General features: G+C 41.9%; 1 protein-coding gene across 1 annotated transcript in view; it reads right to left on the bottom strand.

Annotated features, from left to right (window-relative positions):
• Positions 1 to 14,806, bottom strand: part of tubgcp3 (tubulin gamma complex component 3) — a 46,077-nt gene that overhangs the window by 28,101 nt on the left and 3,170 nt on the right. Inside the window, exons 2-4 of the mRNA XM_079495975.1 lie at positions 14,068 to 14,175; positions 8,953 to 9,020; positions 8,258 to 8,335 (exon numbers count right to left, since the gene is read on the bottom strand). Coding sequence (XP_079352101.1) covers positions 8,258 to 8,335; positions 8,953 to 9,020; positions 14,068 to 14,175 — 254 coding nt within the window. The remainder of the gene's footprint in view (positions 1 to 8,257; positions 8,336 to 8,952; positions 9,021 to 14,067; positions 14,176 to 14,806) is intronic.

The following is a 14,806-nucleotide window of genomic DNA, read 5'->3' as shown; positions in this document are numbered from 1 at the left end:
TTAAAATCTAAATGTAGGTATAAAAAGGGACCCATAAAAATGTGTCCGTGACGCACAAATGGGCCCCGCCCCAGTGTTTGGACACTATTTAGCTATGGAGTGGAAGTAGCCATTTGCTACAAGCTGCCCGTCCATCGTATAGGACAGGGGTGGCCAATATATTTCCACACTCACTCCAGAGGGCCATAATTGTATATTACGTTACTGTCGTAGCAATATATAACAAGTTCAAAACGTGTCGCACCGCGACATGCTTGTAGATCAGCTATTTTTGCTATTTGAATTGAAATCCAGATTTTCTTTTGTTGCTATTTTTGAAGTTGAATCCTGAAAAGTCCAAATTGTATTTAATTTCAAATGCCTTTCAAATGCCATTAATTATAGGTATAACTTTATGAACTAAATAAAAATACATTGGACATAAGAAAACAACATTTTAATACTACTCATTCAGCTACTATTTCAGACTCAAGTAATTAAAGCGGGTCGCGTTTGCAAATCAATAATAAATCAGTATTCTGATATCAACCTGAGGGTGGGGGCCGCATGTGGCCCCCAGGGGCCGCCAGTTGCCCATGTATGGTATAGGATCTGCAGTAAAATACAGTATAATTCTAAGCTCCTCTATGTGCACTCACACCAGTGATGCCATCGTGTTAAAGCCCACGGCCACATACAGTACGATTAAAACCAATAGAAAATGCAATTGCGAATTTGCGATTGTAGTTCTATTATTATTATTATTCAAACATTTCATACAGAATGTCTTAAATAAATACAAATATTCAAGTTGCTTGTGATGTTTCAACTGCATGTTCAGACAAGACTTTTAGTAACCTTTGTTTGAAGCATTTATTGAAAATGAAAGTGAAATAACAAGTGGTTTTATATGAAAATTATATTCAACATCAACAGCTTTAGTGCTTTACCAACCACAAAAATCAAAGACATGCATTCAAAGAAGCAACAATGTATAGCCATTATCATCTATCTATTTGCTCAGACACATATATTTGACATAAATTCTCCAGTCCAGGACAGAAATAGCGATTTGCTCGTCCACATGTGACGTAAATAATTCTCCATTCATTGTCAATGGGAATGTAATGTTTGTGTAAGACGAAAATCTACAGTAATAGCTGAATATAGGAGGGGCTAGGCGCCCCGCAAAAATAAATTAAAAGGCCCGGCCGGTTAGCTCAACCGTCCTAGGGCACCTAGGCTGCCAACCCAGCCGGACGGTGAGCCGCGGGTTCGACTCCCGAGCCCGGCACTCCCCATCTCTCTCCCCCCTTCCTGTCTATCTACTGTTGGCAAAAAAATAACAAATCATAATAATAAATCAATAATAACAAATCATTAAAAAGAAGGAAAAAAAAGGAGGGGGTACAATACAATCTTACAATGTAGCATAGCTTTTCACAGGCTTTCACTCGGATCAGAGTTTTGCAGAGATTGCAAATAGCTTTGAGAGTGAGAACCCAGGTGGGACATGTACTGGGGGCCTTGAGGCAGAGAAGAATCCTGATGGAACGTGCACTGGGGTCGAGACTGTGGCGGTAGAATGGCGGGGTTGAAGGAGCACGGTGCCGGTGGAGAGGAGGAGGAGGAGGTGGTTCCATTCATCTCAGCAGATTGCGCGTCACAGATCATATCACGGATGCCCCTTTTTAATCGGATTAGAGTGATCGGGTCTTTGATTTGCCTCAATTCCTGCGCTGCCAAGTTTCCAAAATTGCTGATGTGATCGGGAACTGATGATTCGGAACTCGGTTCAGAGTCACGTGTGTCTTCATCTTCCGTTTCATCATTCTGTCCACAGGTTTGCACATCAAGCTGGGATAGAGATGACACAGAAATGCTGTTAACCACAGTTATAAATACAATTAAATGTTGGCATTGTTCAATACTTCTGTTTACTCATGAAAACATGAGTAAATACCCATTTAGGCCCGACGTCGAAATTAAAAAAATGTCTTCAAACTCCTGACAGTTTTCTGAAAAACCTTATGTTTCTGTATCAGTGGTGCTCAATATTTCATGTCAAGGACCACAGAAATTATATGCAATATGCCTCCGTCGCCCCATCTGAAAATATGTTGTTCCAGGGACCTCCCCAGAAGCAAAGATTTGAGTTAAAATGTCCACTCTGTAATAATATATATTCCACGATTTTTCAAAAATAGCAGACCTATGAGCTCATAGCGCGGCACTCGGTGCCGCGCTATGAGCTTGTAGATCTGCTATTTTTCAATAGCTAAAGTATAACATAATGCTTTAAAACACCAAAGGGGGGCGCCAAATCCGCGAAATAAGCAGAAAGACGGGTCACTTCCGCCCGAGCCGGAAGCAACCTAATCCTGTATATGTAGTGTAAGTATAAAGGGACGGACGATGGACCCCCAGAGCAGCGATGATGATTAGCATTTTAATAGGCTATAAACACTTTTTTGTTTTATATAATTTTTATCCCAGTGCCAATTATCTAATGTAATCCTGGGCGCTACACTTCATCTGCCAACCTGGGGGGGGGACAGCCGACTGACCTCATGCCTCCTTCTATGCATGAGGAGTCCAAGCTGCTTCTTTTCACCTGACAGGGGGGAATTTCCCTGGCCGGACGTAGCGCGTGGAAGGAACACGTTATTCCGACCAGTTCCTTTCCCCTCCATCAGGTGCCCCGGCTGGCCAGGGGGAGGTAGTTTTAGAGTTTACCAGGATTACTGTTTTTTGTGAGGGTACCTACCCTAGGGGACACGGGGAGAACATGCAAACTCCACACAGAAAGGCCCTTTTGCCAACCCCACCTCGGGTATGGGCACTGATGACGCGGAGGAGGGAACACGCCACCAGCGCCCACAGCGTCCCCAGCGGGAATCGAACCCAGGACCTTCTAGCTGTGAGGCGACAGCACTGCCGACTGTGCCACAGTGCCCCCATTTTATGCCATTCTGAGCATAAATAAGACTAATAACTAAAATGCACTTAAATCCTTTGCTCCTCGGCCTACACACCATTGCCCTCGCTAGTCCTGCACGCCAGCCCCCACCTCCCAATGACTTTATCCCCACTGCAGACGTATGCATGGAATAAAGCTACAGAAGCTATCTCACGACTGAAATCAGATTAGGATTTTCGTCACTCCGAATCTGTGATCTTTGAAACAGCGTAAACAATGAACTAATATTATGCAGGACTGTGATGTTTAGATGCCATCATTCTATTTTTCTAGATGGAGGCTTTAATTTTATGATATGTGACCAGATTTGACTGAGAGACTGCCATCGCGCACATTCCAGCTTTTCAGGAGAAAAAGGTTTTTTTTTTTCCAAAAATTAGTTAATAGCACAGGCAGACTCTTCACATACTAGAGCATGTCTGAAATAAGTGTCAGAGCTGATATCGACATGTAAATATGAAATAAATGCTTAAACATGTAGCTAGGTGTAATGTTAGAGACCACAGAAGTGAACCTTTCATGCCTGTTTTCTCAACTCGCTGTTTTCTGCAAGACATTACTCTATAAGCCATATCTCCAAAACTGGTGGGTCAAACTGAACAACCAATATGTCAATTTGAAGCTATGATTCTTTCATATATGAAAATTCAAAAAAATCTAATGGCAGTCCCTCAGTCAAATTTAGTCACATATATCCGAGAGCATTACGGTTTTATGGAAGATACTTATGAAGATGTTTTCTATTTCTAGTTTGACCACTTCAAATACTCTAATAATTTAATACTAATAATTTTAAAAAGACTAATAACTGAAAATAGCCGATCTACAAGCTTCACAACACGTCGTGAAGCTTGTAGATTGGCTATTTCCAGTACAAGAGATGCATCTATAGAAGACTAACCTCACCTCACCAGGCTTTCCACCTCGGAGGAGGTCCGTGTGATCCGGTCTGGAACGGATGATATCGTTACGTCATGTTGTAGTCATTGTTTTGTAGTCATCAGACAGGAACAATCAAACGGAACTTCCTTTTCCCTCATACCGGAAGAATAACAATAAAAGCTCTCGTAGCCTGCAGCTTTTATTGAGACAAATGTGGGGTTTTTTTAGGGAAAAGGAAGTTCCGGAAGATTGATGACTACAAAACAATACTACAACATGACGTAGCGATATCATCCGCTCCCGACCGGTTCATTTCACAGAACCGGCTACCATTCTTTTGGTTCCAGTTCTGAACCAACTTTTATGGTTCTGAATCAATTTATTTTCAGTGGAAACACTCTGAACTGGTTCAAAGAAATTCACAGGGGAAAATAACTGACCCCCGTTGGAAGAGGGACCAAAGTCTCCACTGTACAGAGGCTTTCAGAGGGGTGTGCCCAGTGGGCCACGGGTAGTGCTACAATCTGTACACGGTGAGGTGCAAGACAAAATGCCATCCAGATAATGGCCAACCCCAGTTCATTAATCCATTTTGGGCGGGAACCCCTTTTGGTGTTAGCATTATGTTATGCTTTAGCTATTGAAAATTAGCAGATCTACAAGCTCATAGCGCGCCACTCGGTGAACGAAGAACGACTGACATAGAAAGAAAACTGTCAGGATGTAGAAGACATTTTTTAGAATCTGAGCTCAGGTCAAAATGGGTTAAGAAACAGTCCAAGAGGAAACCTGACTATGTCAGCATAGCAGCAACGATCTAGTTAGTGATCAGTTTTAGTAATATTTTAACACTACTACCTCCCATTTTAATTCTCATATGGACCTATTTGTCTGTCTCATTGTGTTATCGAGTTGTGGACTGATAAGACGTATCCTTATGTTAACAATGAACCCCACCTGCCATGAAGGCATTTGTTGTATGTTGGCATGTGTTGAATATTGTATAGCTCATAGCACTCAAGTTTTCCAATTAACTAATTACTATAGTAGCCCTACACTCTTAGGTATGTGCTTGCACAAAAGGAAACTTACATCTTATCCTGTGTTTGATAAACAGTACTTGTAGTACAGCTGATGCCAGTGAGTATGATTTTATTATTCATACTCATATTCATATACAAAGTAAAAAAATAAAAAAAAAAACCCGAATTTACCTAGAAAATACTATTAAAAACCTAGAGAAAATGACCTGAAATGAAAACAACCAAGACTAGTTACGTCAATAGACTTTATAACTTACGGTGGCCTTGGGTGCACGGTGAACAATATGTTGTTTTATGAAATCCATGTCCCGGACGAGCCACTTTTGCCTGGCCGTGAGGCGTTGGCTCCCGCTCGCACTCGCAGGTTTGGGCTTCAACATTCTGGAATACAGGGCTCTCAGCTTTTTGGCCTTAGTGTGAACCTCCTCAACTGAAAGACAAAATGTAAAAAAGAAAATCAAAAAAAAAAAAAAAAAAGCATAGTAATTTGTTGTCCAGAATGTGATGTGTATGTTTCAAACTGTCATTAATATATGATGTGATAATGGCAGCGGTTCCCAAACCTTTTTGGCCATGCACCCCCTGTTACCTCCCGACCTAGCTGACGCACCCCGCCACATGGAAATATAAATTGCATACCGTAAGCTATATAGAGACATATATTTCCTTTTTATCCACATATATGAACCCGAATATGGCATAATATATGCATCATAGGCTATATTCTGCATTACTTGCCATATATTGGCATAATATGTTAACCCATTTTGGGCGGGAACCCCTTTTGGTGTTAGCATTATGTTATGCTTTAGCTATTGAAAAATAGCAGATCTACAAGCTCATAGCGCGCCACTCGGTGGCGCGCTATGAACAAGCTCATAGCGCGCCACTCGGTGGCGCGCTATGAGCTTGTAGATCTGCTATTTTTGAAAAATCGAAGAACGACTGACATAGAAACATAGCTTTTTCAGAAAACTGTCAGGATGTAGAAGACATTTTCAAAATCTGATCTCAGGTCAAAATGGGTTAATATATTTAAAATAAAACCATAGCACCACCATTAGACTTTTCATGTCGCGCACCCCCTAGAAGGCGCTCACGCACCCCGAGGGGTGCACGCACCACAGTTTGGGAACCACTGTGCTAAGTCCTAGTGTCCTAGTGCCCGTTCCTTCTCACCTGGCAGTTGAAGAGCGACGGCAATTTCTAGCCAACTCTTGTCCTTCTCCATCCTGTTGTGGAACAGCTCGTGGGAAACGTCAAAAAGGCAAGGGCGCTCACGCCAAAGTTCTACTAAACGCTCCTCCATCTCTCGCGTCCACGCACACCACGGTGTCTTCTTTGGGGTCTTTGCAGCCGTGGTTGTCGTCTTGTAGATGTTATTTTGAAAGTGTTAGTACTGCCTCTCGTTGACTTACATTGCGCAAGTGAAACAGCACGCAAAGTCACTTTTTAGCACATAAACGAATGCAAACAAAGCTGATTCTGCAAATAAATAAATAACTGGTACGGCATCCTTTTTTAAATAAAAACAAAAAAGAACTTCCTGTGGATTTTACTATTTGAAGATCTGGATCAAATGGCATCAACTTTGTTTGCATTCGTTCTATGTGCTAAAAACATTCAATGTGCAATGTTAAGTCAACGAGGAGCCTATTTTTGGATTATCACTTTCTAATCAATGGAGCAAGATATCTTGCAAAGTGGTCTAGTTACATTATGACAAGGTCATTGCCCAAGGCGCAAAATAGCCTAGGCACAGAGCCTATTTTTTTTATTGAGCATAGTGGGCGGCTTCAGAATTCTCAGATACTCACACTAACCCATTCTGGGCGGGAACCCCTTTTGGTGTTTTAACTAAGCATTATGTTGTACTTTAGCTATTGAAAAATAGCAGATCTACAAGCTCATAGCGCGCCACCGAGTGGCGCGCTACGAGCTTGTAGGTCTGCTATTTTTGAAAAAAATCGTAAAAATGCGGCACAAATCTTTGAATATATATTCTTTCAGAGCGAACGTTTTTTTTATTTCGACGTCAGGACTAAATGGGCTAAACTGCAATGACAGCTTTTTCTAAGTTGTTCAACCAAGGTGCATGAGCTCGACTGTAAGCCAAACAGTCCGAGGGTCGAGGGACAGCATGGCTGAGTTCTTGCTGAAGGAAGCACGGCAAGTACGGTGCAGTCCAAAGTATGAGCTCAACAAACACACTGCAAAATGCATAGCCACATGAGCCCTATAGTATTAGTGTCCCTATTCTGGGGGGCAAACATCTGGCGAGAATATCCACGTCTAACAAACTCGCATTGCAAAGCGTTGTGTGCTTGTAGCAGGTTGGAAACGGAATCCAAAGGAAAGTATACGCACATCTCTAGAAAACGTTCAGGTGCTGAACAAAAAGATACGTACAGGAGAAGGAGAGGATGTCCGCAGTCTGTTGAGTAGCTCCCACTGGAATTTTACTGTTGAGTAAAGCTCAACAGTGTGCGGTAGGCATGTAACGATATATCGTATATCGATATATCCCGGCGATATGCATTGATTTATTAAAAAATCATATCGATTATTCTTTCTTTTTTTAGGGGGGCTAGTGTGTGATATGAAATGTGAGCTGTAATCATATTCCATCATTTTCACGTGCTTTTGGAGATAAATGAGACAGACTCCATGCAGTCACTTTCAGTAGTAGAGGCCTGCAGAGGGGAGCTGTATGTGTCTGTGACACAGGTGATGGTCGTTATTGATGCTCATTAATACATCAAGGAAGGCAATTATGTTTCTGCACTGTCAAATAGGTCTACATCTATCCTAAGATGCCATCAAAGAAAAGAAGAAATGTTAACTCGAGCTAGGTTTAAAACATGAAAGCATGTTTACAGTTGTTGCACAGAAATTAAGTAATTTTACATGAAAAGTAATGCTACTTTTGCAATGTAGTTAAATAAAAATTGTGAAAAAAGCTTGGGGGGGAAGATAAATCATTAAAAAATATATATATTTTTTTGGTCATTTGTCGAAAATATCGTGAAAAATTGTATCGTGAACCTCATATCGTGATACGTATCGTATCGTGAGTTGAGTGTATCGTTACATGCCTAGTGTGCGGACATTCTCTCCTTCTCTTGTAGCAGGTTGGCCATTTTCTGCAAAGATATTGTTGTAGAAGGGGAAAGAGGACCTAGTATAGAGTCAACCACGTATATATATATATATATATATATATATATATATATATATATATATATATATAGGGTATAAGCAGTGGATGAAACTCTGAGAACCATGCTTTTTTTCATGAAATAAATCATATCAATCCATTTCCCCGACGCAACACATTTATGTACGATGCATTAACGCGGTGTGCTGGACTCACCCTGGTGGACGGCTTGCGAGGATCTTCGCACAGACTGAGCAGCAAGTAGAGGACAGACCAGCGGTGTTTCAGGACGCCCTGCTCACGCAACACACAGAATACAAACACCACACATTCAGTTAACACGGTTAAACACGCAGACCCTGAACACAGCAAACATGCATGTTCTCATGCTCGGGCGAACAATTTACGCTTAAGTCACATGGAGTGGGAAACCACGTAACGGGGGTATCAAACATTCTTGAGTGTCTCTCCACACACACACACACACACACACACACACTAGGGCATTAAGCAACTAGTCGACTAGTAAATCCACTAGTCGACCTTGTTGGTACTAGTTGACTAGTTGAAGAAGAAGTTTATTTCTTTATTTAGATTATTTTCCCCCGGTTTTGTAGGCCTCAAGATCAGGTAGATTATAGTTATCGTCACCAATGTACACAGTTTTTAAATGTACAAATGTTTATTTCCAAAAAAACAAAAAAATATTTTTTTGTACATAATAGTTAAACAACTAGTCCACTAGTAAACTAGGCAACTAGTAAAATGACAACTAGTGAATGCCCTAACACACACACACACACACACACACACACACACACACACACACACAGACAGGTCGGTCGGACATGCGCTGCTCCCGTGCTTCCCGTGCTTACGGTTACACACACACACACACCTTAACTACTAACCTGAGTCTGAAGCTTTCTGTGGAGTTCTGAGAACAGAGCAGCATCTGCTTCTCGTCTCTGCTTCAGCACTGTAACACAAACACACAACCAAGCATGACGCTTCGATACTGGAACACAGCACAACGAACGGTCAAACATGAAGCCCTTTCTGCTCCACCGTACAGGACACTGAACAGGGCTCCACTGTAGAGTAGACTAACTTCTTTCACCAATGTCCCGGAACCGTCCCACAATGAAATGTGAACCATCCCAAAGTGAATGTGTGTAGTACATTATTTGTTTGGCTTCATGTTTCTTCTGTAGATAGAGAATATACACTTATTTAGTCAAAATGCTTCCAGAAGAAGTTTTCATAAAACTCGTTATATGGCAATATGATGAAAGAATGTTTTGGCCATACTAGCCTATGAATCTTTACATATAGGCCGCATGTTGGCTTCAACCAGCATGCGCATAAAATACAAGTCACAGAGACGGACTCATTCACCGTCATATCACGGAGTACCTTATTACCTTCCTACAGCTGGAAATCATCATCATCATCATCATACTATAATTCTGACAATGTCTGAACGTCTGAGTGTGTGTCTGTCAGAAACACCGCCGTATCTCCTCACCACCTGCACCAATCACTCCCACTTTTCACACAGGCATTGACCATAATAATATGGAGGTCTTAACGAAGCCCTTTTTTCAATTTTACACATTAATGATTAATAATGAATTTATTAGTGAATTAAAAATGCGCTCAGGGCGCAGTACCTCCTGCGGCCACAAGGGGGGGGGGGGGAAATATCTCACAACGGGTAAGGGCTAGTAAGAGAAAATATCGCCATTATGCGAATCATTTAAATACCATTTAAGATTGCACTGTGCAGAGGTTGGAGGAGCGAGGATGTCAGCGCTTCTTGTCACGTCTAGGTTATGAGGGAACGCTGAACGCTACTGATTGGCAAAAAACTACTTCCTGGCCTTGACAGCCCATACATCCAAACAGAAAAGTCCTATTTGATCGCATTAAATGACTTTAAACAACATTAAATTCACTCTGACACTCAACGTTGCTACTCGATCTGCCATTCACTTTATGCAGGGCGCATACCCTCTATACTCTGGATTATTTTACCTTAACCCATTTTGGGCGGGAACCCCTTTTGGTGTTAGCATTATGTTATGCTTTAGCTATTGAAAAATAGCAGACCTACAAGCTCATAGCGCGCCACCGAGTGGCGCGCTACGAGCTTGTAGGTCTGCTATTTTTGAAAAATCGGGGAAAAAAAGAACGACTGACATAGAAACATAGCTTTTTCAGAAAACTGTCAGGATGTAGAAGACATTTTTAGAATCTGATCTCAGATCAAAATGGGTTAATAGAATTTGTGTCAGGATTTGAGGCAGCTCACTCACGTTTCAAGTCTCTGTCTTATGCAGCGCTGCTAGTCTCATGCTGCCTGTAGGTGTGCACGGTATGCGGTATTTTCAGTGCAAAAACTCCCCTGGTCCCGAAGCCAGCCCCAAATGAGATAAATTTAAATCCCCAAATGCATATTTTATAGGCCCTGGGACATCAGGAGTCGGGACACCATTAACCCATTTTGGGCGGGAACCCCTTTTGGTGTTTTAACTAAGCATTATGTTATACTTTAGCTATTGAAAAATAGCAGATCTACAAGCTCATAGTGCGCCACCGAGTGGCGCGCTACGAGCTTGTAGGTCTGCTATTTTTTTTAAATCATAAAAATGCGGCACAAATCTTTGAATCTATATTCGTTCAGAGCGAACGTTTTTTTTATTTCAACGTCAGGCCTAAATGGTTTAATCTCGAGCCCTTGCACTGAGGCATTACAGGAAGGAGAGGGGATGACATGCGATACCGTCTGCGGGCCCAGACCGTGCGCACGCCATCCGCCTCGGGAGTCAGGACCAGGAAAGATCACTCTTCCTGGCAGGACTCGTCAGCAGGACAGGACAACACATTCATCAACGAAGAGTAGCCACTAGTACACACAGACTTTGTTTATTTTTTAAAGACAGCAGGAAATTCAGAAACTAAGTCAATTTGCTGTCTATAGGCAATAGGCATCCACGAAATAGATTGATGTTGAAGGAGGGTACGTATGAAAAGAGATCGGAATTACTCATTTATGAGTTCAGTTATGTTCAAACTGGCATTCGTGTTTTGGGTGCATGTCATTATCGGCAAACATTGTCCAAACCTTTTCAAAAACATCGTAATATAGTAGTAGATCAACAACAAATTCCCGATGTTGTGAGGTTGTAGAGCAGCTACTCTGTGTGCCAAATCGTGCTATTCAACAAAGGATACGGGACTTAACTGGTTAAGCCAGATCGATTGTGACTTTATCCTTGCCCCTACAAGACTAAAAACACAGTTCCCCCCTGACTGCTATTTTCCAAAAGCCCATCGATGCCAGGACTGGCTTTCGGTCTGTGGCGGGAAGAAATATGATGTTGGTGCTAAAATAACTCTGGCAGGGCCAATTACTATAGTACATTGTGCCAATGCTGGAGTAATGCAGGGCCCAAGGTTGGCTTTCAGCTGTCCGTTTGAGAAGCCCGTTAAAAATGCATTACCCCTGCGTCAGCCTTCATGGGGGCCTCTGGACAATAACTGTCTATACTGCACAGCGAGGGCAAATTACAACTTCACTACTACTGCTCTAATCGGGGCTGGGATCGATGTTGCACAGGAATCGGTGACTTATTGAATTCTGGGCCCAGAGGAAGGCCGCTGTAGTATAAATTTAGTCAAATTCACGGCAGGAAGATTATCTCTGCCAGCAGGAAAATACATTTCTTAGAAATAGTTCCTATAAATAAAATTCAGTTGATTTGGTTTAATTAAATCCAGGGATCTGTATGTGGCTATATGGAGGTCAAATGGAGGTCATCACACAGTTGCCTCTGTGATGTTGTTGTTAATGGATACAATTCCAGGGCCTTTAAAACATGGACTGTATCAAGGCAAGTTCAACAGAAACTAGTAGCGTTGTGTTCTTGGGACGAGACAGACGGACACGACTTGCCAGCATGTTTGATCTGGTGGTTAAAATAGGGATTAGGCATAGGGATGTCCCGATCCAATACAAAGTAGCCGGCCAATAGACCCGGAAGACAATTTCCAATTAATTTTTCCCATAGACATTTCATAAAGTATTTATTTAAAGACCTGTAAGGCTTGGTCAAAGCCAACTCGGATCAGACAACTTATGACAACATACTGTAAACAATTTGGGGCTGAACAAATAATTAGAAAGAAGAAAAAAACGGCAGGGTACAACACTTTTGTCGTTTTTCTTTTTTCTAATTATTTGTTCGGCCCAAAGAATTGTGTTTGTTGTCATGAGCCATCACGATCCGAGTTGGCTTTGACCGAGGTTTACAGGTCTTTACATAAATACTTTTTGAAATGTCTATGGGAAAAATGCATTGGGAATCATTTCCTGGGCCTGGCGTCGTCATGACAGGGGGCGGGGCTGCGACGCTCTATACTGGACCAGACTTATGGGGGAGAGAAAGAAATCCATATCTATCCGATACAAACCATGGGGAAATCTAGCTTTAAACCTTCGCTTGACATCAAATGTATGTATATAAGCACTTTAACGTGCTGCGCGACATGTGGTTAAGTGTTGCTTGTCACTGTTGCAGCTGCACTGTAAGCCAGGATAGTTATGTAATGGGGCGAGGGTGTACCGTTTACAATGTGGAATGCTGCAGTTGGTCGGTCGCTTTAAGTACTTTTTGAGTGGTGTAAACCACTCCTACAACTGGCTTTGTTATTGAGTGGTGTAAACCACTCCTACAACTGGCTTTGTTAGTGCAGAAAAAATGAGCATGGTTGCTATGTTCACCCTGTTCACCCGGGTGTGATTTCATACAACTGGCTTTGTTAGTGCAGAAAAAATGAGCATGGTTGCTATGTTCACCCGGGTGTGATTTCATTACGTCAGACATGATTTCATTACGTCAGACAGGCTATATTACACCACTCAGTTCACACGGGTGTGATTTTTTATGATTGCGTTTGAATAACTTTAGGTGGCAGTCCTTCATAAGCAACTGCCGTTGCTGGTGGTTAATTCCCATCATGAGCAGAACAAATCCATCCATTTTAAGATTCAAATAAAATACGAGATTGATATAGAGAATAGAGATCAGCAGATAATAGCCAAAGCTGCGGTATCGATATCGTGAGTGAAAAAGATATATCGGGACATTTCTAATTAGGCAGTTAGTGATTGATATAACCCAGTTGTGGTAAGTAACAACCTTTTATTTTCTACATCAAAGCCTGGATCAATATTTGCCACTAATGGCCGTACTTTAGCTAGTAGCTACTATCAAAGTCTACTGGGATTTGCTATTGTGGGGCAGTAAAACAAATAGTAAAAAAAAAAAGTGTGCTCTCTCTTGCGGCTACAACGTGAGATGACGATTGTTGAAAGTAAAATCTTTAAGCTAAAGTATACATGTGAGCGAAAAGCGAATGAAAGAAAAACTGATTCTGACCCTGCAATTAGATTCTGACTTTATTAACACACTCACACCTAATGCAGGCATGTGCAAAACACGTCACCGTCAAAGTAAAGCTAATGCACACTCACACCTAATAGGCACTGAAGGCAGAGATTAAAAGAAGTTCACTTCTGTACAAATTCCATGTTTCAGATCAGTCTGAAACAACTGAATTAAAAGTTCCAGTCGAACCCCTTTTGGTGTTAGCATTATGTTATGCTTTAGCTATTGAAAAATAGCAGATCTACAAGCTCATAGCGCGCCACCGAGTGGCGCGCTATGAACTTGTAGGTCTGCTATTTTTGAAAAATCGAAGAACGACTGACATAGAAACATAGCTTTTTCAGGAAACTGTCAGGATGTAGAAGACATTTTTAGAATCTGATCTCAGGTCAAAATGGGATAAAGCTCCAGTCGAACTCAAACAGCCTGGCAAAAAGTGTCTTAGACTGAGGGAAACAACTTCCTTGCAGGAGTCTGGGGTGATTGACCTACAACTCTGATGCTTGTGGCCCATCATCCCATCAACAAGTCTGTTTCCAATGGAGGATCATAGTCGTTTTAAACGCCACTTACATTCTTTCTTTATCTTCTCAGACACCAGGAACTCATCCCGCTCGATGGTGGGAGCGTAGTTGCTCCCGATGACGCGCACCGCATACTGGAACTGGTGAGCAACTTCAGCTGGGGAAAGAAGAAATCCACCGTGGCATCAGTGGAGACATTTTAAGATGATGCATAGACTCTCAAAACAACTGACAATATCCTTTTCAAAGTAACACAGTTCCCATTCGCCTTACCGGACGTAGCATAACGGCTAACCAAATCCATCGCGGGACGATCGCCGACCGCCCGAGACATGAATTATTTTACCGCGACTAGCGACGGGGCCATCAAAAACACGTGTTTCGATTAGAATGGTAATCTGTGATTTAGATTCAGAGAAATCAGCGGGAGAAGATTTTGGCTCCCGTTCATTATAATGGAGGGCGATCATTTTGCCGGCGGACCAACGACTTCTGGTTTTGAATGTTGTGCAATAGACGCTTAAGTATAGCGCGCTCCGATAACAAATATAAAGCATTAAAAGACTTTGATCTCTGTCCTGGGCAGATAACAGATGAGTTTGAAAAGACGGAGATCTCCGTCTTGGGCAGTTAAAACTGTGATTTCCACCTCTGCTAATGGACGAGGAAACCTTTTGAGGTCATTCAGATTACCGACAGGATGAAGCAATAATCAAATCAATTGATGGGATGAATTAGAACTTTCTTTATTCTGCACGAAGTCGAAGTAGACAATGTCGAAGAAGACG

Source organism: Electrona antarctica (assembly GCF_951216825.1).
Source record: "Electrona antarctica genome assembly, chromosome: 24".
Classification (NCBI taxonomy): domain Eukaryota; kingdom Metazoa; phylum Chordata; class Actinopteri; order Myctophiformes; family Myctophidae; genus Electrona; species Electrona antarctica.
This window is presented reverse-complemented; position numbering and strand designations above follow the sequence as displayed.